The sequence below is a fragment of the Apus apus genome, chromosome 5 (assembly GCF_020740795.1).
Source record: "Apus apus isolate bApuApu2 chromosome 5, bApuApu2.pri.cur, whole genome shotgun sequence".
Taxonomy (NCBI): domain Eukaryota; kingdom Metazoa; phylum Chordata; class Aves; order Apodiformes; family Apodidae; genus Apus; species Apus apus.
This window is the reverse complement of record NC_067286.1, coordinates 15,566,380-15,592,962: the sequence shown is the minus strand read 5'-3', so window position 1 is coordinate 15,592,962 and position 26,583 is coordinate 15,566,380. Positions and strand designations below refer to the sequence as shown.

Sequence of the window (26,583 nt, the reverse complement as noted above, 5' to 3'; positions counted from 1 at the left end):
AGGCCAGGCACAACGCACTTTGTTTTAGTCATCCCTGCTGAAATGCCAATTCCTCCCTGTTGCAGAAGACATTCTTCTTTTCCAGCAAAAATGTGCACCACAATAAAAATCTCCTGCCCAAAAGTGTGAGGGAACTTCTAGGCAAAGAGAATGAAGACAATGACACTGGGATCTAAGGCAGGACATGGGCTGATAGTCTGTTACTGAAACGGCTGGGAGTGTTTCAGTGAGAGCAGAAATGGGTTCACCTGAGGCACAGCTGTAGCACTTGCACTGCAGTGAGGAGTGATTACAATTCTAGTAACTTCTCTTTGCACATCTCTCTTCAGATTACTGACCATATGATGGCAGCTGAAAGGGGATCTGTCCATTACCTCTTCTCTGCAACTCACCACTGGAGGCTGAGCTCCTCATGAGCTCGTTTACCTTTCTTCTCCTGGCTGCAACTGTATAATGAATTAGATCACCCAAATTACAGACCTTTTTCTATTTATTGTGTAAACAAGCTTGCAATATACACAGAAGAAAATCTTCTATTCCTCATGGATCTTATGTTGTCTAAAATTAGCTTGTTTGAGACAAAAAGAGCCTCCCTGGGAGGGCTGCAGTGCTGGGAACCTCTGCCATGTGTTGGATAAAAGCAGAGACATGGGCTCTCTGCCTCTTGCAGGAGGGTGGCTGCCAGGGGATGGATGGGCAGCAGGCCATTCCAGCATGGCAAAATTACATCCTCAACTGACCTGGGAAAATTGAGCCTCATTGCATTGTGGTAGATAAGAAACAGAAAATAAAACATGAGGATAAAATATCAAGCATACCTTTTACTCACCAGGGCCTTGAAAACACAGTGTGTTGAATAGCTGTTTATATGAAACTTTGGCTGCCTAATCCCTTTGGAAAAGCTGGTTTCAATGCAATTGCCTTAGCACCCGCATCCTATTTTTAAAGGGACTTTCACACACAGAGCAGGATTTTGCAGTGGGCCCCCAGGGCTCTGTGTCCCATCACATTTACAAACCAGTGTAGGAGGACAGAGATGGGCTCCCAGAGTCTGTGCTTGCCTTTTCCCACTGGCTCTCGGTAGAGATTGCTAAACTGGCCTTCCCAAAGCCACAGGCTGCTTTTAGAAATGTCATGTTGTTTTTTTGAAAACATGGTTTAAACTCCTGTGCCTCCTTGGTGCTTTTATTCATCTTTATTCCATCCCTCAAACCATTTACCTGCCTTCTGCTGCCTGACCCTAGCTATTCACCCCTCTGATGCCAGGTTCTCTAAGGAGTTCATCCCTTATTTACTCCTGCCCCCCAAAAAGTAAGGTTTTAGGATATATTTTGCTATATTCTTTTTTTTTTTTTTTCCCCTGTTGAAAACTTGAGCCTCACTCTGTGCCATGAGGCTTATCTGAGCAGCTTCTGCTCAGGTTTTGGTGTCCCCGGAAGAGCCTGGGGACCTGACCTGTCATTCCAGTGAGCCCTCCCCAGGGTGAGCACATTATTCACATGGCTGCTTTCAGCTGATCTGCAGCCTACCCAGATGGGGCCTGCTGAGATCTTTGTAAGAATCGCTTGCTCCAGTGAGCATAAAGTCCTTTGAGTTCAATCTGGGGCTCACCTTGTGAGTTTCACCAAGAAATGTGTTGCCACTGGGAGACACCCCCTTAGTCCCTGAAGGAGTAGGGAGCAGGGGGGTCTCCCTTGTCCAGGCAGCTTTAAATGACAGTACAGGCAGGGGGGGTGATACCGTTCTAAAGAAGAGACCTTTGCATCTCCCAGGGAGCCGAGCAATGTGTAACACTAGTTAAAGAACACGGCCCCTCCCCCGGCTCTAAAATAAATCAGTTTTTTTGGAGGAGAAAGATCCAAATCAGCCTTAACTCAGTGAGGGACTTCAAAGGGGAGAGAAGCTGTAGAAACTGGTGCGTGGTACCAGAAAGAAGTGTCATGTACGTAGGAAGGCTGAGCCCCTGCTAGGTGGTACCTGCAGCCACGTTGCAGGCTGAAGGGCGAGTGCCTGCTTCAATCTAATCTTCCTTCAAGTGAAACAAAATGTGGGCTTTCTTTCATTTCTTCACGTGTACCTTTTATAAACATGTGAAACTCTGTTGCCTGGTTTGGATGTTGTGAGTAAATACTGTTATTTGCATTTTACCTTAAGCTGGCTTCAGCTAACAGCAATTTCAAAGTTACTGGATAACAACGGGTAGCACTCCACAGAGGGGTGTGGTGAAGCCGTAAATCTTCAAGAGCCCCAGCTCCCCAGCAAGTCCTCCAAATATCCAGATACTAGAAGAATGGATTATCCTTCCTGCCCCCCATCACTCTCCCCCAACACCATGGGGCCAGCTGGGGTGCAGCTAACCCCATTAAAAGGGGCAAGAGGTATCTTTGCCAGGCTTTGGGAAGGCTTTGTGGCAGTACTTGGGGTGGAAGGCTGGTGGTTCCTCAAGGCAAAGGGTTGAGGAGGGTGGAAGGAGGTCCTCATTGCTGCAAGTGCTCCACTGGTAGCAGTGTCGTTGGCTGCTGGATGTGGTGGAGTTGCATTGGTTTGTGAAGGGCGTGAGTCCTCCACAGCATTTGAGTTAGCGCTTTGGGATCACTCTCCTCATGATTCCAGGAAATGCCACCAAATCCTTCCCATGCTGTGGGGCTAGTGACTCATTTTGCCAGGCCACAAGCTGTCTTCTCAGTCCTCACAAGCTGCCTCCTGGGCTGTTTTCTTCAGGAAAGAGAAGACTGTAGCTCCCTATTTATCCGGTCTTTGTACCTCAGAGGATCCTATGACAAAGGGCAGGACCCCTAAAGGTTATTTGCTCTCTTCTCTTTCCAGCAGTGCTCTCCAACAGGCACGTTGTGGCGATGTTAATGCACAGAGAGACCCAGTTCCCTTCTGTCTTGGTCCATCTGAGGTGCACAAGACATTAGGGGAGGCAGCAGCCTCCTACTCCATACCAGCTCTTTGAGAGCAATGTTTTGTCATAATATTTTTAATGTTATGACTCTTTGTGTATGATGGGAGCATGTGTATGCATGTCTGTATTTGTGTATGTTTGGCACTGGGGGAAATGCACACTATTGTATTTTCATGTGAGAATAAGTGAGTGGGCATTTTCTATTATGCTTTCCAGAAATTGCCTTAATTGAAAAGCAGCCCCAGCCCTGTGCTGTTTCTGTCTGTCCCTTCCGGATGCTTGTGTCGACTCCGCTAGAGAGCTGGGAGAGTGAGATCCCAGGTGCCACCAGTGTCACTGCTGAGCTGTGCAGTGGAACCACTGTATTCAGGCTGATGTCACCAGGTTGTTTCCCAGACAGCATCCCCCATGGTGAAAATCTAAAGTCAGGCAAAAAGGCTGAGGAATCCAATCAGATTATTTTTATGGTTTCAGTCTTGTCTGAACAAATGTTTTCTCGTTGCCTTAATGGTTAGTCTGGCTTCAGTGATACAAATATTTACCAGTTTATAATAAACAGCTGGATCTACAGCCTACATAGTAATATTATTTTAAAGATGAAAGTAAGTGGGATAAAAAAGTCAACAGTTAAAGATTAAATTACTGCACTGACTTTGAATGGGATTCTGCTCATGTTTACATCCAGTCCAGGTAACCCCAGGGAGAGCTACTGACTCATATTGGGGGTGATTGCGAGCAGGGTCTGGGCATCTATGTGCAGTACAAGTATATTGATGTATGCTTTTCATTAACCCTCCCTCTAGGTTTGTTCCTGATTATGTTTTCTATCATCTCTATGGAATTCTTTGGCTTGGAAGCGGTGGAGTCTGGATACCTGATGTCATATTTTGGTGTCCTTCAAATGGTAATTGAAGTGGAAGTTCCTCTCTTGCCACATCGCTTATCTAATTTGCTACCTTTATCACACATGCACTCCCAAATCCAGGAATAATATTGATGGGTAAATCCTAGCTCTTCCTTGTGTCAGTAGGCTTCAAAAAATAGAGATTACTCCAAATTTGTTTTGTTTCTTAGAATGGGAAGAAATCAGAGCAAGGAATATTTTGAAAGCTGTCTTACTCTTGTCCTCCTGCCTCTTTAAGCTGCTGAAAGGAGGTAAAATTTCTTTGGACTGACATGTTGCCCTAATTTTTGTAACAAAACTTATATGGAAGCTGATCACCTTGACCAAAGTTTTCACTGCTGCAACCTGGCTGATTTACATTTACTTAGTAGCAACCTGTAAATGTATGTAAGTAATGGTCCTACTGGCATTTTCACAGATGCTTTCAGTGTCAAGAAAGGACTTATCTTCCACTTGAGTAGAAACAAGCACAGCAGGCTTGTACTGTCAAAGAAATAAAAGTTAAAGATGGGCAATGGTACATGATCAGGAGACTTGCAAAATAGCTAAAAGGGAAAAATCAGCTGAATTAGGCAGTAGTGGGGCAAAAAGAGTAAGATGCTTTATTGTAGCAGAATTTTGCTTTTGGAGAACTAGGCTAATAATTTTGCAGAAAGAACAACAGATGGTTATAAGCAAGCCTGAAGGTAGGAATACAAGTTAAGCAATAACCTCAAGTAGTGTGGTCCTGTTATTAAATCCCCCTTCATTTCCTGGGCATTGCCACAGAGTTCCTGTGGAATCTGGAGGAGCTTCTCATCTGGAAAATGGCAGCTTTAGTTCCTTCCCTTGTGATTTGGATTTGGTATATTATCAGTCACTTGGGCTCTGCGCTGGTCTCACCAAATCTAGGCGCCTTAGTTGGGCAGCTGTTGAGCATGGATGTACATCAGCAAGTGGAGTCTGCAGAGGGAACTGGCTGGAGGTGAGGAGCCTTAGCCATGTCCGTTCTGGGAGGGTGGCTTTGGACTGGCTGCCACTCAGTCCCATGAGCTCAACATATGCTGCCAGGTGGATGCACCTTCCCATCCAGTTTCATCTGAAGGAAAACCAGCTTTTCTCCACAGCATGGAAGCAGCATGACATGCTTTCCAAAGCATGCTTCTGATCCAAACTCCACTGCTAACACAGGCTTTCCCTACAGTAGTCTTTGTGTGCTGCCTCCCAAACCGGGATTTGCAGGAATCATTCAGGCTTTGGAGGGGCTGAGTCACTTTTCCCCTTTGAATTTAGAGGGGCTCCCCAGCAACTGTGCTCTTAAATTAGATGTATCAGTTAAATCCCTGTTATATACATTTACACTGAAATAAATTTTGGGGTTGCAGCATGACTATGATGTGCTTGTTTCAAGCCAGGTAACGTTGGCAGCAAGAGCACTTGCACAGCTGCATGAGGAATGGCTTCATGTTGTTAGATGGAGCTTGGATGCTGCTGTTAGATCTGGGGTTTTTCTTTTCAAGATACTGCTGTTATTTCTGGAATATCTGTCTGTCTTCACTGCTATTGTTTTCTGGGTTAGTTTGGTTGAAACTACTGTAACTACTGCAGATAAATTACCTGCACTGCCGTGATGGTGCACCCTACATATAGATACAACCCTGGAAGATATGGAAATTATAGGATTCACTCTTCTTCCTAATGAGTAATCAGATGTCAGTGCTAACAAAGGCCCTGACAGTTCTCATAGTCACAGGGTTTCATCCCACAGAGTCCAACCATATCTATTACCATATTTTAACCCAGCAGTGGCCTACAGGCTCAGGTGCAGCATCTCCTTTGCTGGGGAGCCTTTGCCTCAGGACATTTGGCATAGAAACTAGCTTTTGTCAGCCAGGCAGTTTTCTTTCATCTATCTGTGCAGTTTCTATCTCTGTTGCTATGCACATTCTACAGCACATGACTCTGGACATCAGAAATAAAGGAGAGAAGTGGTCATAGGGTGCAAACTTCTCTTCATGTTAGTGCATTGGGGTTTGCTGTCAAAATGCCAACGAGGAAAATGGAAAAATGCCTTCTTTCCTTTCCTTTCCTTTCCTTTCCTTTCCTTTCCTTTCCTTTCCTTTCCTTTCCTTTCCTTTCTTTCCTTTCCTTTTTCCTTTTTCTTCTTTTCAAAGCCCAGGACACCTGATTCCTGGTGGCAGCAAAGCCATCTCACCCAGGAGCCTGGAAAGCACTGCTTTCTGCTTTGCACTTGTTTTCACTGTAACACTGGAAGTTCCAGGCTCTGGTTTCGTTTATTCAGGACCAGATCCTCAACTGGTCAAAATTACCATCTGGCTTTTGAATTCTTGCAAAACATTAGAGTTTTTGTCTCTACTTTCTGATCAGGGCTCTGGCTAGAACCACCAAAAGTTATCTTTTGCAGACAGTTACTGGGTTAATGTTTTATGGCTGCTTTCTGTTGGGGTTCCTCCAGTGGGAGATGTAAGCAGGGAATGCAGCATGTGCCAACACTGTCCTGCTGAGACCCAGACCTGTTTGTGTGTCTTCATCTTGCCTGAGATGGCATTTCAGATGCATTTGTTTCTGCTCTACAGTGAATTGATACTACTGAAGATATAAATGCAGATTAAGGTGCAAGCAAATTCCACCAGTCTGGATGGTGATTAATATCTGCTGACTGGCTTCCCCAATTCACTGAATAAATTATACCTTTATTCATAAGGAATATAATGTCCTTTTCAATTAATTTCATCAGCCAGATCCTCAGCTTTGTTTTTTCATTCCTTAGTTTGCTTTTCCTTTAAACATTGTGAGAGTTTTCCCATTCTCCTGGACTTGCTCTGAGCTCTCCTGTTTGAGGAAACATGTCCCCCCTGTTTGCATCTCTCCCCTGGACCTGAAAAATGGGTCATGTTTAAGGACTTTAATAGATAGGAGTGAACATCACAGAAATGAAGATGAAAATAAGAATTGAACCATGTCCTGTTTACTTTAAACCTCCCTGTAGGCACTGAACACAGTTCCTGGGCAGCTGCACAGCATGGCCAGCTGAAATGTCCAGTCCTGTGTCTCAGGGTCTCACTTGCTCCCAGCACATGTTGGAGTGGCTTCAGAGCTGCATAGGCAACAGCACAGTGAGCAAGGCTTAGCTGAGCCCTTTACTCAGCTGTTCCCTGGAAGTCATACACCAACAAAAACATTGCCCAATCTGCCAGTTCTGGGCATATTTTAATTATATTGTTTCTTTGTTTATTGTAGTTTTTATTTTTAATGAAATCTTCTCAAAATGAACGTTTTCCCCTTGCATGGAAGGTGGTGTTTCAGGTTCCTTTCCCAGCCTGACCCTCAATCCCAGGATGCCTCAAAAATGATGGTTTCTTCTTGCTTTCTTCTCCCACCCCAAGGGTATTATGCTTCAATTGCTTAACCTAATTTTTCAGCTTCTCAGCCTCATTCAACGTGCTGTGATGAGAAGCAGCCAATTCACTGTGAACATCTCTTTTTCTCACTATTCCTCCTGTTCAAATCAGCTGCAGAGCACCTAGAGAGGAGATTTTTGAATGGCTTTGAATCAGTCCACCTAATTTTAAGTAGGTAACTCAAGTACTTTGTTTGACATCCCAAACAGCTCTTTGTGTAGGGAGAAGAGTATAGAACCACTGGTCCTGAGGGAGATGAGGCATTTGCCACCTTTGCAGATGGAGGTTGTTCATTAGCCTCCCTGGTAATCCAGGCAGCCCTCATGAGGGATCCCATCCAGAGCTCCTAAGCATCACCTCATCATGCTCATAGGGCCCCAACACTTGGAGGGGTGCCCCGTGCTGAGCCTGAGAGGATCCCTGAAGGTTTTGAAGGCAGATTTAGGGCTAGGTTTTGAAGCCTGTGAGCCTATTGCCTTTTCCTGGCTGCTCCCCAGAGAACCCGCCTTGGTGGGTCTCTTGCTGACAATCAGCTCTGTCCACATGGGAGCAGTTCATAGCACTTGCCAGCAGTGAAGTGGCTCAGCTGCTGCTTGGTGGTGGGTTTTGTCCTTGCAATGCCATGAAAATAGCACCAAGGACCACATCTCATGGCATGGGCTTCCTTAGCACCTGCTTCCCTTGGCCAAGTTGGCTGCCCACAGCATCGTCAGCACCCCAGCACTGGTGGTACATCCCTGTGCTGGTACTTGTACCCTTGCATGGAGGGCTCTAGGTTGCCTTGCTGCTGCTCTCAGACTGTCTTACGAAGACCTGAACAGTGCAAGTATGTCTGCTGATATATTGTGGTAAAAATTCCTGTGGGAGTAACTGTCCGAGGGAATGGGGGCTTCCCAGCTCTCTGGGTGAAGCACTGGCCTAGGAGCTCGTGTCAATTTACTGGTTGTGGCCAGGCAAAGAGCACCATCTAATAGCAGAGGATACTGGAAAGTGTGGGGCAGGCTTAAGCACAGTGAGAGTGGGAAAGGGGCTCAGTCCTGGGTTGGGACAGAGCCAGATGAGGTCAGAGTAGGGTGTGTGGGAAGGTGGGGTCATAGAAAAGAGCTGACTGATGGGGAAACAAAGTCATTGCTTAGAACATGCAATATGAACAAGGCTGGAGCAGACTGATGGGGAAAATAGCAATTGGGGTAATTCAAGCAATTCAGGGCTCTGCAGTGATACTTGAAGCACCCTAACAGTGTGGGGCTCTCTGATTAACTGTGATTGTGCCAGCATAAGTTGAGGAGCAGTCAGGTGGGAGATAAGGAAATGAGGAGGGGAAGGCAGACAGCAGGAGAAGTACCTCTGTGCCAGGCAGCTATGTCTGAATCATCTTTATCTGATTGGTGGTGGGTCTCCAGGCAAGAGGTGTAAGAGCCCCTCAGGAACACAATCCCTCTGTCCTCCAGGGCTGAGCTTCCAGAATCCTCTCATGTCAGAAGCTGTGTGAATGAAAATTCACTCAGAGTGAATGCCTGGGAGTGAGATGCCATTCAATCTCCCTTCAGATAATAATTAATTTCACAATAATTTAAAATAATTTAATTTGCCTAATGGGTAACTAGGCTCTGTCATTTTTTGGAGTTGCAAGTGCAATAGCATGGAGAACTTCCACAGGCAGAGATCTGGACTGGGATTAGGTAAGAAAAATAGCTTGAGTCCCTGGTTGGTATCTCAAGTTACATCTGATGCTTAGTTTTCAAAGTGCGGGAGAGTCTGGGGTAAGTTTTTCTTTAAGAACTTTTTCTGAAAAAAAAAACCAAAGCAAAATGCACCAAACAAAAACTCTGGGTGGGACAAAGGGGTAGATATTTATTACCCTGAGGATCAAGAAAACATAAGACATCTGTTCTGCGTTTAAATTTGTATTGTTATACAAACTCCACCTCTAGCTGTGCAGCTTCTGGAGGGACAAGTTGGTACTGAGTGATCCTGAAAAGATGAGAGAGATTCCTGGAGGAGAGATTTACATTGCGTATCATCTTATCACCAGTCTGTCCCTCTTGCTTTTTTTTTTTTTTTCTCCTGCACAGCAAAAGAGATGATTAAAGAGCCAGGGATTTAATTACAGCCAGGTATGCCTAGGGGGAAAACCCACTCAGTGAAAAGGACCTTGCAACAACAAACAGAAAGTTCTCAGTTTCCTGGCTTTGAAGGACTTCAGTCTGTGCAGGGGGGCAGGTTGGAGTGGGAAAGAAAGTGATTAGCCTGGAGTTTGCAAAACACACAGTCCTTTTCCCCCTGTTCGACAAAATGCTGCCTTCAGCACTTCAGTCCTCACCATCAGCTCCCCTTTCAGTCTCACCACTCTCCTGCTCCTCTGAAAGACCTGAACTACTTCTCAAGCACTTTGTGGCATCTCTGAGTCAGTGAAACAGCTCCCTTATCCCCTACCCAAGCTTTTGTGCTACCTTCAGCCTGGGAAGAAAGGCCCTGTGATATTTGTTGCCCCCTGTGGTCTGCCCCACCAGTGCCCACCCGCACGTCCCACCCCAGCTGGCACGGTGCTGCCCTGGGAACTGCCAGCCAGGCACCATTTCAAAGGCAAGAGATATGGGTCCAGCGCGTGGGAGGCTGCCTCTGATCTGAATCATGCTATTTGTGCTAGGGATGGGGCCCTGCATCTTCTCTGCTAGGCTGTACCAGCTTATCTGGCTTGCTGTGCCTGCCTCTCCAACCTTCTCACGTCTTTTCATTTCTAGGCTGTTGGGTGAAAGGGAAATTATTTTGTTGCTGGGCTCTGCCAGGCTTTTGATTGGTGCTGGGGAAGATTCTGTAGAAACAGTCTTGTGTCTACTGAGTGCAGTGGGCCAGCTGAGTATCTCCATAGCTCCCCTAACCTTCCCTGATGAAGTTAGCTCCCTGTGGCTGTCAGGCCTGCTCAACAGCATCTCCGTGCAGCAAGGCTCCTTCTTCAACATTCAAAAGTCTTCCAAAATTTAGCACCTTGAACCTTCAAACAGAAAAAATCTGCTCCATCCTGCAAGAGATTTCTGAAATGTTTAAATGAGGTTAACAGTAAAATGGACAATTGGCTCCTCTGAGCCTTTTTCTGCTGCCTTTACAGAAATCAAATACAGTGATAGAGGTAGAGAGTATTTTTCTACATGATCAGCTGAACTAGTGTAACAACCCCCCAGTTTGGTGAACCCAGCATAACGACAGGGAGAGATTTGGCTGTTCTTATGCATTTATTGGGAGACTCATTTGCCTTTAAAGAAGGAGAGGGGGAAAGAAAAAAAAGAGATTAGTTGGTTTTTCCTGACATGTGTACACAGCCACAGGCAGTGCCTGTTATTTCACTTGCAAACAATTTCCTCTCTCTTTTGTTTATTGATGACAGAAGGCATTTCAGCCAGGTACACTGGCTCTTCCCTGACTTCAAAGGAATTGAGCTTACAAAGGCAAGCACCATCCAGGCAAAATGAAATGCAGGAGAGAAAGGTCCATCGATGTCATGCTCAAGTGGAGGTTGTGTGCAAGGGAGAAGCCCAGAATGCCACAGCATAAAAACGGGGACAAATCCTGTTGTTGCCTCTTCAGTGCCACCAGGGCTTACGCATGGGAGTGGTGACAGTCAGGTCATCCAGGATGCCCCTGCAATCCCTTTGCAATGGCAGCAGACATCCTAAGCCTTACATGGGAGAGTGCACAAGAACCATATTTAGCTTCCTCCTTCCCTGTGCAGGCAGCTGCTGCTCATGCAAACCAGGGCACTGTGTGCCCAGGGAAAATTGCAGGCTGGAAGTAATGGGTTTTCAGGTCTAAATTCAGACTGGAAGTGAGGCTTGAGCTTCTAGCAACTGGAAACATTATCCAGTGCATAAATCAAGTTTCTGGTGTTTTATAGTGTCCAAAATCAAGATGGTGGGCTTTGCCTGCCCAGGGCTCATGGCTGGACTGGCAATGACCATACTGGAGAGGGAGTCCAGCAGCCCAGAGAACCGGTGAGGAGGATGCAGTCTGTATAACCCAAGGATGGCCACTCAGCCCAGAGGGACAGCAGGTGACTTGGGCTAACACTTGCCCTTGGAAAAAGTCCTGTTGCCCAGCTAGTTGGTTCAGCATTGGCATTTTACCTTGCCTTTGTATTGCTGCAGCCCGAGCAATGGGAAAGCCCATTCAGGATGCCAGCCTTGGCATAAGGACTGTCCCCCTACCCCACTCACTCTGGGGACAGCCCTGGTGGCCTCTGTTCTGCCTGTCCCCAGGTCTTGCCTGCTCAGAGTCTGGCTCTGCTGCAGCTGTGCTTGCTCCCCACGCTTAGGTGTTCGCACATAGGGCCAGCACCGTTTTGGGTGCACCACTGCTGTGACAACCAGACTGGGCTGGTTTGGGACGTTGCTGATGATATACCCCAATGACTCAAGGAAGGGCAGGGACTGGGCTGCACCTGCACAGTGTATCCCGATTAAATATACCATTCAAGTCTGGGCGGATTGAGAAGCGTTTCCTTTCCTTTGGTGGCTCAGCAGAGCCCAAACGGGGTTCGGGTGATGCCATCACTGAGTCAAGCCATGCCCTGACAGCTCTCAGGCCCTGTCCTGTGACTCAGCACAGCCCCTGCTGGGGAGAGCCAGCAGGAGGGACTGGAAAGCTAGAAAAGGCTAATGAAAATTCTTCCTTTTAGAGGTGCTCAGCTTAATGAAGCATTACTCAGTGGCTCCTCCACCCACCCCCCAAGTAGTGAGCTGCTGAGGCTCATATCAGCCTCCTCCTGTGTCCACAGAAGGCCTTTCAGGCAGGATGACTCAGGTCACCCCATGCATTGCCCAAGCATCACACCACAGCAGGTCCACCAGTGTCCCTGAGGCCACTCAACAGGTTACACAACCCAGGAGAGCCACACTGGCCCGTGCCACCATCACATGGCAGCTGTTCACATGTGAGCAAAGCTCTCAAGACCTGCCTGAGGGTGAGGTTGGGGACAAAAAGGAGGAAGGAAAAGCATTTAGTGGGAACCAAAATGTCTGCTTGGTGAGAAGTGCCCTTATGTCAAAGATTGCTTGTGCTCTGAAGCAAAGAGAAAAATAAAATTTTTATGTTTTCTATTAAGTTGGAGCTTGTTGGAAATCTATGAAATATGTAGCTATTCTTTATAATGTCAACTTTATTTTGTCACTCTATTGCTATTTACTTTTTGCTTTTTATTTTTATTTTAATCACTCAATTGCTTTTTCTGGACTCCTTGCCATAGATCAATGCTTCTTTTCTTTTTAATAACTTTCTTATTCAGTGTACACTCATTTCCTTTCAGTTGAGCTTGGATTTCATCTTTAGGAGTAACACAGCAAGGTTAAACTTGCTGTAGCATTGTTCCAGATCCAAGCAGAGCACCAAGGTTTTCTCTAGCATTGGCTGCCATTGAAACGAAGCCATCGTGCCAAAAAAAGCATTTTGAACTAGAGCTCTTCTTTCAAGTTGGAGGGGTTTTTGCTTGGATCAAACAAACCCTTTCAAGGCAGCGAAAACTCGAGGTAGATCCTTATCAGTCCCTCCCCTGAAACACTGTCAGTTGGGGTTTGTTTACACAGCAGTGTCTTCCAGCCTCTGCCCTCTTGTGTCTACTTGGGCCAGTGTCACTTGAACTATGGGAGATGCCAAACAGAGAAATGGAAGAGGTAATTTTTGCTCTGAAAAGTGCTGGAAAAGACAAATACTTCCTAGGATTTAAATTTTATGGTTCCTCCTTCCCTCCCCACCTCTCCCCTTTTTTATTTAAAATCTGCAAAACCAGTTCCCCATCCCTCAACTCTGCATAGTGCTAGGGCTGGGTATTAGCATCTCTGTCATACTTGTTTCCTGACTAAAAAAGATTAACCACCCAATTTGTATATTTATAGTTTAAAATAATAGCAAGAGAAGGTACAGGAAAAGAGGCATTTTCCTTTTCTACATATGAATTTACTGGGGTTTTTTTGGAGGACTTGCCAGGAATGAAGACCTTAGTAGTAATTGTATTTCACCAAAATTACATGAATTAGAAAAATTAATTTGTATCTACAAGGGTCTTTAGAAAGTTTCAGTCCCCACTGGTGAGCAGGCAGTAATGGCAAATTCAGGCACAAACCCTGAGTACAGACTTTCAGCTGATAGGACGTATCTTGTCCCAAAGATGCAAAATGCTCAAAATGATGGATCATGTCTTCCAACCATTTACCGCACCAGTGAGGTCCCTTTTTCTCAAAAAAAAAAAAAAAAAATCAAGGGAATAACCCATTTTCTGTCTTTCATTTGTTTGAACGTTACAGTAATTCTTCTTTGAGCTTGTTCAAGTTGTTGTGCATCAGACTTAACTATGCTTGTCTGCTTCTTTCCCAGGTTGTGCAGGGTCTGGTTGTTGGAAAACTCACCAACCACTGCACGGAGAGGACCCTGCTCAGGCTCAGTGTCTTCGTCTTTGCTGGTGTGGGCCTTGGCATGGTAAGACTGGCTGTCAAACCATCCATGGTGCCTTGACCTGGCTGCAAGCTCTGCCCTTGAAATGCTACCACTGGCTTTGCTGGGTGGTTCTGAGGGGGCAAACCAGCTCTCTTGGGCCTCTGAGCAAAGAGAGCCGTGCTCAGTGTAAGCACTGCACCAAATATCGATAAAGAGCCCTGTGAGTAATAGTTACAGGGATTTAAAAAAAAAAAAAAATCTCACACAGAAACTTGTTAAGTCCCTCCTGAGTCACTGGATTTGCATAGAAATCCTGCCCTTGGTCTTGTCAGTGACTGCATTTCCTGAACTACCCAGAAAGTAAATTAAGATTATGGGGGGGGGGAAGTCATTGTGGTTGTACGCTGCTGGAAGACAGCAGAGGTTGTGTGCTCTTCTGCTGGGGCTTTATTTTTGCCTCATTTCCCCAAGGTGAGAGTATTTGCGGAAGGAGGTAGCAAGGCAATAATTCTGTTCTTTTGTTTTGGGATGACTGATGTTACCTGTTGCTGGTTGTGCCTGCACGGATGACAGTTGATGCCAATCCCAAACGGTAATTGGAAAACTGGACTGACGTAGGCAGCTCTGTCAGTGACCATGTTTGCTCAGATAAGCCATGCCCAGGGAACCAGTAACTCTGGCCAAGCAATGGGAATGGAAGACGGGAGCACACCCGTCCCCATCAGCACATGGGCCCAAAGGACTGTCAAGCTGCGTCAACCTTTTGACGTTCCCTGCAGGATTTGGCCTTGAGCCTTGCTGCCGAGGCAGTGGTGCTCCTGCCAACACAGGTGCTGTTCCCACAACTGTGCCACAGCCATAGGGATGTCAGGGTCAAATCCTGAAGGGAATTGAGACTCGTGGTTCCCAGTTACACAGATGAGATGAGATGAGATACCTGCCAATCTGAGGCTAAATTACTTGTCCGAAACGAGACTAGAAAGAGAAGATGAATATAAAGGAACGGTTAGTTCTGCATATGGAGCATGGTCCTCCCCCTCTCTGGGACTTCATGGCTTATGGAGGTGCTTCTGGGTGGTCAGATGCTCAGGAAGGATCCTTCCAGCTGGTGTCCCATGTTTTTGGCTGACACTGATGTGCCACCTTAGTATGGGACATCTGCACAGGGCTTCGTGCTCCTGAGCATGGCCCAGTAAGGGCTTTGAAGGGCTTACCTATTTTTTTGGTCATGGGTGGGAGAAATTGGGTGGGACCAAGGTGGACCTGAACCATTTGAAGCACCTACAACCAGGCGCAGGGCAGGGTGCCACTGGGACTGGCTCCCTGTGCCAAAGCCCAGCCCCATGGGAATCAAGCAGTGGGGCAACATAGAGTAAATGGCTTTTGTGCATAGAGGTGTCACTGAAAGGGAAGGCTGGAGGGAGCTGGAGCTAGGAGATAAAGCCTCAATAGCAGCAGAGGGACAAACAGGGCAGCACAGCCTGCAGTGGCTAGTGCCACCAGCTATGCTAGGGGGAAGGGAGGCAGGAAGGGAAATTATTTTAGAATTGGAAATTACACCAAGCCCGGAGGGCTGTGGACATCCTGACAGCACAGGCCTGGGGACAAGGGTCAGCAATGACTTCCCACGAGAACTATTCATAGGCAAATGCAGCTGCAATCGTCACCAGGAACGCCTTGTTGAAAAAGCACTCTGTTTGAGTGGCTGCTGAGAAAACATCCGTTTCTGGGGTGGCCTTCCATCTTGGTGGAGATAAGTCCGTCACAGCAGCAGGCCCCAAATACAGAGATTAGTGCATGAAGTTTTTAATCCTGCACAGCTGCCAGTGGGGGAGCATCCCACCACCCACTCTGCCCTTGCTGCATCTGGCCTGCAAACGAAGCAGATCCCCTTCCCAAAGGATTCAAATGAGCAGAAAAGATAGCTGCTAGTAAAAGACACTCTGAAACCCATCTTTATATTGCTGAGAGGTGGGCTGAAGTGTTTTTGGAAGGCAGGCACCGGCAACAGCAGACAGACAGAGAGCAGTTCAATTGGGAAGAGGTTGCAGGATGTTCCCAGCAATCGGCAGCTGGATAAGGGAAGGGGTATGCTGGGAGCTGAGCATTAACACCTGGAAAAGGGAGAGGAGGGGAGAGCTGGTGTCTGATCTGCAGATGCAAGCTGGAAGTGAGTGGGCAGAGTGTAGGAGGGCTTGGCGGTTGCAATGGGGAAGTTTTTCCCTTTGTCTGAAGGCACAGCTGTGCCTCGTCCTGCCTCACTGCCTGCCTTTCCCAGGCGCTTGCTTTTCGAGCCTGTCTGCTGAAACTCCTGGTTCTGCATCTCTAGCCTGAGAACAGCTTTCAGATCTGCTCAGGTCAAGAAGACTGCAACCTACCCAGCAGCTGAGGAGTACCAGAAACTGGGCTCTGTCTGGCTTGGTTCTTTTCAAGTCCCAGGGGAGCAAGAAGCCATTTCCACTGGTTTTACAAGAGGCACAGGGATGGCTCAGCTCTTTTCTGCCTACTTCCTTCAGCCCATTAGGAAATTTGTATGAGGCAGGAGAGGGTTAAACCTGATTTTTCCTATGAGCTCTGCAATCTTGTCCTGCAATGACATTTGCCCTAGCAAGGAGTTATTCTCCCTCTGTCTGAATGTTTATGTGCCAAAGACCTGTTCCTCTGTCTTTGTTCTCTGGTTCCTTAATCATAAGTACCTAGATCTTAACCAAAATGTAGGCAAAGAGCCCCTCAGAGGAGAAAAACCTGGCCATTTGTGAGTCTAGAGGGAAACTAGGAGTAAACCTCAGGATTTCCAAGTCATTAGTGAGCAATGTCTCTGGGCTTCTCCATCTTCTGTAGCCAAGAGGCAGGGACCAGATCTTGGGAGACAGAACTCCAGAGAAAAAAAACTTCTGGCTAAACCAGTGACAGAGATGTTTTCTAGCCACAATAGCACACCTTGAGATGTGGGTGAGGGCAGGAGTCTTGCAAGAAAGGGGGAATTTCCTTTCCATGCCCCAGAGAAATCCGTTCATTTGACCAGCAGGGCTTGTGAATGAGCCGAGAGCCGCTCCAGCCCCACGGCTTAGGGAGCTTCACCGCTTTTGTTTCAGTATTAAACAGCTGCAGGGATGTCTCCACCAAGAATATGTGCAATAACAAAATCATTACTCTCCCTAATTATGCTCGCTAATGTGCACTTATGGCCAGAAGACCTATTCCACATTACTAAATTTGGTGAATTTATTAGCAAGGAAGCAGCAGAACAGGATTAGAAATCCCAAAGGTACAGTGTTACATAATGCGCCGTGCTCATTTATTCTGACAAGCTCAGTTTAGTTTTAATTATTTATGATAATGAACTGAAATGCCTTCTCTAGGCTGTTTTGTATAAGTAATGGAGGCTTCCTGAAGTACACCACATGCATCTGCTGTTCAACATTTCCTCAGGAGTTGGACAAGAGACAGAAGACGGGGGGAAGGGTGCGGGGATGTCACTAATTCCCAGACACTAAAAATACCCGCAGCAGCGCTGGAGAAACGTGCTGCCAGACTGTGGGGTATCATTTGCTGCTTGCACAGCATACTTGGAATAATTTGCTGCAGAAAAATTGTGGGCTATGAAAGACCCTGCAATGGCCAAAGCCACATCATCATGTATCAATTGTGATCCCATAATTTACCTAAGCCATGGGTTTGGCTTGTGATGTTTTTCTAGGTTGTTCCTTGCCACTTAGTCACCACTTGTGCTCTCAAATGATCCATGGTCCATTTTTCCTGTCCCGTAGGCCCTGATGAGGACTGTGTGGCACTACTGCATTGTTGCCCTGCCACTGGTGTTTGCCTTCAGCGTGCTGGCCACCATCACTGACAGCATCCTCACCAAGGCTGTCCCCTCATCTGACACAGGTAAGACTCATCAATAAAGATCTGATTGGCTTTTCCTTGGTTTTGACTCCATCAGGTGTTTCCCAGTTCATGGCACTGCTGTCAAGAGCAGGGGCACATTCATGGTGACTGCCCAATTCCCCATCAAATCTGTCCTGGCAGTTGCATGCAGTGGGTGTCAGCAGGATGGATGAACAGGGACCCGTGGGGCTAATACAGAATGAGCTTAAGCAACATTGAGCAAGCATCCTGCAACCCAGTGCACCCAGTCCTGTGCTTCCTGCTGACACTCACAGTGCAGGATGCAGTAAGAGAAGCCTCTCCCAAACTCACGTGTACCCAAAATATGTTCAAGAAAAAAAAAAAAGCAAAAAAAAAAAAAAAAAAAGCTTTTCCACTGTGAGGGTGGCTGAAGGGGCTGTCATTCACACCTTTTAACTTAGAGCATCTCAGGAGGGTAATCTGGATCACTCTTTGGAAAAATGTTTTGCCCAATGAAGTAATCGCCCCCCTGCATTTGGCTGTGTTTCAGTTGAAGAGCTCCTGTATTTCTCTGTGCAAGGGGGCTGAAATGCAGCAGCAGACACACAAATCTTGATACCTGATTGTTGTTTTTTTTCCTTCTGTCAACAAAGGAAATATGCCTATGTTATTGTCATGGGAGCCTTGCTGAGTTTGTCCCAGGATGGAGCTGGGTTAACCTGGTTTGGTGTATTTTGCTTAAGCTCTGTCAGGGTTTGGTCCCCAAGCCACATTCGCCAGGTACCCAAGAGTTTCTCTGCTCCAGCTGAGCCTTTCTAAGTTGCAGCCTGTACCTTTCATTTTTCCTAGCAGCTGATACCACTGCACAGAGTTTACCAAGAGTGGGAATTATAGTTTGCAGAGCCCATTAGTGAAGTTTACAAAGCCTTATTGAGATGTTCCTGGATGAAGAGCTTTTCTAAATGTCACTTCAGTAGTTTATTTGTAGACCTGACACCGTATCTCCTACAAATTCTGGGAGCCCGTGATTTCCAAGGTATACTTCTACCTGGGCATAGCACTTAGTTTGCAAGGAGGTGAGGACTGGAGATGATCCCAGTCCCTTCACTTGGATGGGAAGAAAACCTGCTGTTTCATGAGTTGGAGCAATATTCATACAAGGAGAGAGCCGGGGGGAAGGGCACCAAGCGGCTCTGGGACATACAGCCGAGCTGGAATTTATCCAGGCTCTTCTCAAAGGGGCTTTGTGAGGAAAACCAGAGCATTGCTTGGCACTTAAAACCTAGAGGCAAGCTTCAGTCTGAGAGAAAATGGGTTTAGTTGCCTCACCCTGCTCCCCGCTTGCGTATATTGTTGGGTCAGCCTGTGCCTCAGCAGGACGTTTGCTCTCCACATGGCAGGGTAGGACAGGCACCCAGCAGGCCAGCACAGGTGGTCAGGAGGGGTCATGGGACATAGGGAGAGCCATGGACTACCTGGGGCTTTCTCCTGCCTGTCCATCCTGGGCTAATGCCATGCCAAGTGCTACTACAAACTGCAGGGCTACAGCTGGCTTGAAACTGGGCATGCGGAGGAGAGATGCTGCTGGCATGGAGGATCATGGCACAGGGGGGAAAACCTGGTCTCCACTGCTCCTCCCTGGCCCTTGCCTTTCAAACCCTGCTTCCTCCTTGCAGTGTTTCGGAGTGATGGTTTTGTGCTTGTTTTGGACGCACCCGGAGAGGGGCCGGGGTGAAGGCAAGAATGCCTGACACAGCAGAGCTGCGTCCCAGCGAGCTGCCTCCCCGCAGCAGCTGCGGCAGTGGCGGCGTGGGTGTCTCGCAGAGAAATGCAGCTATTAAAATGCTTGCCATCTGTCTGTGGCCGTGGGTGGCACCCCCGACGGCTGCTCCACCCGTACAGCAGCTAAAGGCCTGAGCCTTCCTATGCGCACCCAAGACCAGCGCTGCAAAGAGAGCATTTTGGTGGTGTGTTAGAAATCCCCACTTGTCTAAAAGCATGGAAATCTGGCTTTATGAAAAAGCCTCACTGTTGTCACCACAAAAACCAGAGCGCTGGCTTGCATCAACTTTCAGTTAATGCAAGGAATTCATACATTGGGAATTTACATTTGGAAACAGCACTTTAGAGCCTTGCTGCTGTCTTTCCCTGTTGCTTTTGCCAGGCTGGGGATGGCAGAGCCATGGAGGTTTTTCTTTGGGCCTGGGAGAGGCTTTCTGAGGAACTGGAGGTTGGGCTGAGCTCAGGTGTCCATCTCATTGTGGAGCTGGAACAGATGGGGCGTTGCAGGAGGATAACCTGTCCGCCCTTGCTAGACACTGAGTCACTTGTCCTTGCCTTTTAAATAGGTGTCTTAGAAAGGAAACAGTGGGATGTAGGATAGCAGCATCCCTTTCTCCCATCATCCTGCTTTCAGGACCAATCCAAGGTCATTTCTTGCCGAGGCTAATGAGTTTCCCACTTGCTCTTTGCTTATGGCTGGGTCTGTGCACTGAAGGGAACAGAGTGGAAATTATTTCATTCGGTTTCCATTGATTTTTTTTTTTCTCATCTTCAAAGGCAGGAAGGGAAAAGTCTGCCCCACATGCATGTGCTGGTCAGCTGGGTGCATGAGCTGGTCCTGAGCTGAGAGGGACTTGCATCTGCACAAGCACTCCTTGTCAACCCTAGTCTCACCCTGAGAATGGAGGTCCTGTTTCTATACAGGGCTTTACCACCCTTGGGGGAGGGAAGGAGAGAGGGAGGAAGCCCAGCAGAGCCTTCCTGCGTAACGGGCCCACATTCTGTGATTTTATTTGCACATCAGACATGAACCCTGGGAGGAGATCTTGCAGCCAGGCAGGGCTGGGCACACTGAAATCCCGAGCTTTGCTCGGGCTTCGCTGGTTTGAAAGCGTCCGCTGGCAGCGATGATCTAATTGTTAAATTAGGCCCTGTGATTGCCCCGTGGGCACAAGGCTGATCTGGGCCAGCACCATCATCTGAGTGCAGCAACAGGATGTGAGCTGGAAAGGAGGGTGAGCCGGGGTGCCCTGGCACAGTGGAGGGTTGGAGGAGGGATGGAGCCACCCGGCTTGGGAAGCTGTCAGCACCCAACCCAGAAACATGTGGGAGGAGAGCAGGGCTGGGGCAGGAGGGGAGGATGGGCGCACAGTCAGGATGGATCATGCCACATATGGGAAGAAGGGGAAAAAATGCTAGGGAGGGAGGTAAGAAGGGCAGGGAAGGTTCAGAAAGTGAGACAGCCTTGATGGAAAAGGTGGACATGTGCATTGGCAGAGCTGCACAAAGTGATGCTGGAATTTTTCTGCTGATATGGTGACTTGTCCCAGTTCAAGGTCTTGCCTTATATGAGATCCACCACATGCAGAGGTTTGAAACAGAGCTAATGCTATGCTGCAGAGCCAAGATTTACAGTGTCCCAAAGTTCAAGGGTGTCTGACACAAGAGGTCTAATTTAAGCCCATTAATAGAAATTATCTTCCTCAGCAACAAGTTGGAGAAGTGCAGAGGGAGACCTTGGCCTTTTAAGAGGATGGATTTCTGCTCCAGGAAAAAAAAAAAAAAAAGGAAAGGAAAGGAAAGGAAAGGAAAGGAAAGGAAAGGAAAGGAAAGGAAAGGAAAGGAAAGGAAAGGAAAGGAAAGGAAAGGAAAGGAAAGGAAAGGAAAGGAAAGGAAAGGAAAGGAAAGGAAAGGAAAGGAAAGGAAAGGAAAGGAAAGGAAAGGAAAGGAAAGGAAAGGAAAGGAAAGGAAAGGAAAGGAAAGGAAAGGAAAGGAAAGGAAAGGAAAGGAAAGGAAAGGAAAGGAAAGGAAAGGAAAAGAACCTCCTCAATCATAAGAGCAGCCAGTTTAGCAATTGTACATAGTAATTAGTCTAATTCAAATACCTTGAAGGGAAAAAATAATTGCAAAACCTGCCCAGAAAGTTTGGTGGTTGTGGGATGGTTCCCATTGGCAAAGCGTCAAAGCGAGGTCCCACCCATCGCCTTTGTGTTCCCATGCGCGGGAGGAGCACTCAGCAGCACTTCCTGGGAGATTTCCCTCTCTGCATGGCTACGCCCTCGGCTGGGGCTCATTGCACAAGTATTTTAAGCATGCTGATAAAAACCCAGCAGGCTCTGGCCAGCCTCACGTGGACCCTGGCTGGCTCTTCTCCCTCAGAGCAAAGGATCATTTCCCCATGGCTGCCCATGTTAAATATCGCACTTGGCTCCACATGTTCTTACACATGGGATGGTGTCCTCCTCCTTCCCAGACACTGCTGGCCTTCTGCATCTACAGTGCCTCAGCATCTCTTGGTGGGAAATTCATGCCAACAGCCCAAATAATGGCACTGATATTAAAAGAAAAAATAATTGCAAACATCATTTCAGAGCGGGCCGCATATGCTGCCAGCCTGCCCTTTTTCCCAGTTGTTAGGGGCTAATGGTTTTCTGGTCTGCCAGGTATTTTCTGCTCCCCTTGAGTGATAGCCATGATGCACGGAGACTGCAGGGCAAAGAGTATGCTGGGTGCATGAGGGCCATCTCTGCGTCCTGTGGGAAGTCCTGGCCATCTGTCTGCACATGGAAAAATCCTACCGTTGCCAAACTGGAGGTGCTTTCCCATCTGCTGGGTTCCTGTTAACAATGCAAATGGGAGAGCTGCTGGAGGGGGAACCAGCCCAGCCGGGTGAAGGGCTCACATTTCCATCCAAATTGAAATACCCATTCTTTTTTGCAAGGGGGTGGTGATGTATCTCAAGGGGGTTCAACCTTTATCTGTGGTTTTATTTATTTATTCTTAAAGATCTAGTTAGACCTAAGTTTCTCACTCCTGATAAGCCCTGGAGAGCTGTTCCTCTGTCCTACACTAGAGAATAAATGGCAATAGCAACTTGGATGGGACAGGGTCCTCTTGAGTAATTATGATAGTGGAAGAGTCTGTGTGATTTGCTTGGAAGTCTCAAATATGACACTAGAAATTACCTCACCATCCCTTAACCCATGCAGTAGTCACCAGTTCTGCTGCATGTAATGTTCAGAAGCATCTTCTGGGTCCAAAGACATCCTTGGGCCCTGGTGAAGGCAGCAGTGAGCACTGGTTTGCGTTTTCAGCAGCGGTCGTCATCCAGACTGCTCAGTAAAAAGCTGAGCTGGCTCGTGGTAGAAACTGCTCCTCATGCCTTTGGGAGTCCTTGGCCTTAACAATTCCTAATTGGACCTCTATAAATTAATGCAAGAGATTATTCAATGTTATTTGCTATTCCCGCAGGGAAACACTATCGGGAACGAAGGGGATCCCACACACTCCTCTCTGCTTTTCCATCCCAAGACTTGCCCTCCCCCTGACGTCTGTCTGTGTGTCTCTGCCATCTCTCCTAGGTACCATGCTTGGGATCTGTGCCTCGGTGCAGCCCTTGACCCGGACAGTGGGCCCAACCATCGGCGGTGTTTTATACAAACAATTCGGAGTCTCTTCCTTTGGCTATTTACAGTTAATTGTCAACATAGGTTTGTTTGTTTACCTCTTAAAGAGTAAAATCCCCTTGAAAGAGCTGAGAAGCCAGTAATTCAATTGCCAGGAAGCAACCCCCTTACGGTTTCCATAGAAATAAAGGTGTTCTGGAGTTTTATTTTTTATTCTATAAACCTGGAGTAAAACCATTTTAACAATACCTTGCCTTTCATCAACATTTGCATCTAGAGTAAGGGACAGATCAGTTTGCAAAGGCCTTGGAACTGTGCTGGAGCAGCTGGCAACTGCAGGACCCTGGGAGCTATTGTGTTCCCCTCCACAGCAGTGGTTGTCATTACAGGCACTAGCTCCAGATCCTCAGCTGTTGTCAGTCAGCATTCCTGGTCAGATTCACTGAAACTAAGGAGATTAGGAGCCAGTGAGTTTTCTCTGGCCTTTAATGTCACCCCCCTGCAATGGTACCAGGGCAAATAGGGGCAAACCCCATCTGCTTTTGAGCGTCATTTTGCTGCATTAAACGCACCACTGGCATTCCTGTGCTCAAGGCATTTGGATGCTGGGACCAAACATTTGGTACATCCACAGCTCAGTCATGTGCAGCCTTGTCTCTGCACAAGCCCAGTGGGCAGCAGCACAGCTGCCAGCAGCCCACAAGGAGGGTGCAAATCCCCCGAGTAGCACACTGCAGTGCCACAGTCTCCCTGCTGCTTCCAGAAACGGGGACAACCCTCCTGCCAGGGCTTTCCCCTCTACTCTCTCCTGCTCTTACTACAGGCTGCTTGTAATTACATGCTTTGCAACTTCCTCTAGTACAAAGTCTCCTGTGAGAATTTCACTGATATTGGAAGGGGGAATTACCTGATTGAAATCACCAAATTTGGAGCGTTAATAGTGAGCACTTTGCCTCCTAAGCTTGTAGTCCTGACTGCCAACTCATACACTGCAGCATCGCTCTGGAGAAAGCCCAGGTTAGTTAGCAATAATTGAGCCTCACAAGATAAAACTTTAGTAGTTTTATCACAAAAAAATTAGCTGCTTTTGTCTCCAAGCTTCTTGGTCCAGGTGCTATCAGAAAAAGGATGGTCTCTGTACTTCCCAGTTATTCTGTAGAAATTTAACTCAATATAGAGACTGCAGAGGTGGAGGAAAGAAGAGAGTGAAGAGTTCAGCTTGCTTTTTTGCAAAGCTGAGCAATCCCATGAGCATCGGCTCCGTGTTACTCCAAAAATCAAGAATCCAGTTTTCTGCCTTAGCACAGCACTAGGCTATCGGGACCAAGGGAGGATGCAGGCATTAGCAGACAGCAGCACTGTACTGTCACAGGGAGCTCTTGTGTCTTCTGCACCCACCATTACTTGATTATATGGGAAAGCACTTCAAAAGCAGCACTTACTCAAGTTGTGGCAGGCGCTTCTATTTCCACCGCTAACCAGAATTAGACCTCAGCACACTTTCCCTCCCTGGTCAGCAGACAAGGTCAAACACAAGTGGGTTATCTGGGCTTTCTCTACCTCCCACAGCCTTGTCGAGGGCACCAAAAGCAGAGCTCACCCACTCTGTATAAGCTACTACACCACTGCCCGCTCCACAGACTTGCCAACAAAAGTTACTGCAGCCTAGAGTATAGTAATAAAAAGTGAACATTTCAAGTAATTTATTTGGAATGGACATATTAATGCAAAAGCAATATTAAGACCAGTAACTGCTGAAAGACATTCATCAAAATAAATACAAATATAGATACTACAAATAATTTAAATTGTTTAACACCACCAGTCAGTGTTGAATCTTCCTTGAGTCTCATAAATAGAAGATAGTCGTTCGCAAAGCTGTCCCACTCAAAACACGTGGACACTTTGCTAGAAGTCCTTTATGAAAGTCTTTGGTTTTTCTTTAAATGCATCTCAGGCAAAGCTCAGGGCTCTTTGCCCAGCAGCCTCAATGGGCTTGGAGAAAACCAAGCTGCTTCCAGCTCTCTTCTTCGCTTTCCTTCATTGGTACCCTGTCCCATTTCAGTCCAAGACACTTGATCTGGTTTATCATCCAGTGGTATGCTCTAAAGGAAGCAAGAGGAAGCAGGTTAGTTAAACAGGATGGCAGGGCAGAAAAGAAAAAAAAAAAAGGGGGGGGGGAGCTTTCAAGAGAGACTAAGTGTTCAGTATTTATTTTCACGGCTATCATATTTTTAACAAATTCTACAAGGAAACCACTGCCAAGTGCCATTTCTTATCTCCTCACCCGATAGCTGCAATTCTCAGAGCCCCGCCTAAGTCCTGCTCCCATCAGAAATTCCCAGGGCCGCATTTGGGAAGTGGGAGCAAGTCCCGAAACTTTTGCACTGAAGCGGCCGGGCAGCGTGCCCCGGTTTCGGGGCGCGGCCGGGCACCCCCGGAGGCCGGCAGCGAGCCGGGGAGGGGGTAGGGGCCGGGGGTCCCTCCGGGAAAAAGCAGGGGGTGAGCAGTGCGAGAGGAGCCACGCTGCCCGTCCCGGTCTGATTTCCCAAAGCAGGTGGAGGGGTGAGGCGAGGGGAGAATTAATAGCAATTTTTAAATCCAATGACAAGCGCAGGCAGGCGCGCCGGGGGCTGTGTCGGGGCTCACCTGGGGCCGGGCCGGCCGGGGCGGGCGGCGGCGGCTCAGGGCGCCCGGGCCAGCCGCCGCTCCTGGGCGCCCGCCGCCTGCTCCATCTCCTGGCGACTCTTGAAGTCCTGGATGGCCCGCTTGTTCTGGAAGTCGATGAGGGCCATGGTGATGGAAGCGTTCCAGCAGCTCTGGTCCGGGCACCGAAAGTCAATCTCCTTGCGGTCCTTGGTGACGATGGTGAAGTAGATGTACTTGCCCGTCCGCTCCACGCAGTCCACCTTGAGGATGGAGCCGAAGCCCAGCTCCTTGCCCTTGGCCCGCTTGTGCCCGTCGGGGAAAAGACTGAGGCTGTCCTTGGTCAGCACCACCAGCTTCTTCTTCCACAGCTGGAAAAGGCTGTCGCTCCGCTTCTCCAACTCGCCCTCGCGGATCACCTCGGCTTGCATCTTCATCCTCCCTCCTCGGCGGCGGCTCCGCTGCAGCTCCTGCTCCGGCTCCGGCTTGGGCGGCGATGACCGAGCCCAGCCGCGTCGGGAACAATTTATTGCAATGAATCAGCGCCGGGCGCCTTCCGGTGCCTCCCCCGGGGAGCCCGGCCCGCCGCCCCCTCTCCGCCCCGCCTCCCGCCCGCCCCCACCCCCAGCCGCGCTCCCTGCTCGCTGCCGCCCGACGGCGCTGGGCTGCGGGGCGCGGGGCTCGGAGAGGGGAGCCCCGGGAGCAAAGGGAGGGTGCTGGCTGCTGCCCCGCCTCGACGGGCGCGGTGGGTGTGGGGAGCTGGGTGCCTACCCGAGAGCCCCCTTCTGAGCTGTCGTCGTGGGCGGGGGACAGCAGCCATCCTGTGAGAGGACCCCCATTTCCCCCTCGACCCCCGCGTTTCCTTTGCCAGCAGGGATAGTCCCCACAGGGAGGGTGGCCTGATGCACCCCCATCTTTCCCCTCTGAGCACACCCTGCTGCATCTCCTGTTCACTTTGGGATATATAATGGGCCCAAAACCAGGTCCCTGGTCCTGGGCCCAGGCGTTTATGCCACACTGGGTCTGCTGTGGCACCATTTC

At 48.1% G+C, this 26,583-nt stretch overlaps 2 protein-coding genes across 2 annotated transcripts in view; one reads left to right on the top strand and one right to left on the bottom strand.

Annotated features, from left to right (window-relative positions):
- SLC22A18 (solute carrier family 22 member 18) overlaps window positions 1-23,102 on the top strand; it is a 67,084-nt gene extending 43,982 nt beyond the window's left edge. The window contains exons 7-10 of the mRNA XM_051622105.1: window positions 3,712-3,812; window positions 13,577-13,678; window positions 17,407-17,527; window positions 22,852-23,102. Of these exons, the coding sequence (XP_051478065.1) occupies window positions 3,712-3,812; window positions 13,577-13,678; window positions 17,407-17,527; window positions 22,852-23,039 (512 nt within the window). The 3' untranslated portion in view covers window positions 23,040-23,102. The remainder of the gene's footprint in view (window positions 1-3,711; window positions 3,813-13,576; window positions 13,679-17,406; window positions 17,528-22,851) is intronic.
- Window positions 23,103-24,567: 1,465 nt separating this feature from the next.
- On the bottom strand, window positions 24,568-26,069 carry PHLDA2 (pleckstrin homology like domain family A member 2). The gene is made up of 2 exons (XM_051621321.1): window positions 25,546-26,069; window positions 24,568-25,001 (listed from the first exon to the last, which is right to left on the bottom strand). Exon 1 carries the CDS (start codon window positions 25,977-25,979, stop codon window positions 25,581-25,583), a length of 399 nt encoding a protein of 132 aa, XP_051477281.1. The 5' UTR covers window positions 25,980-26,069; the 3' UTR covers window positions 24,568-25,001; window positions 25,546-25,580.
- Window positions 26,070-26,583: the final 514 nt, after the last annotated feature.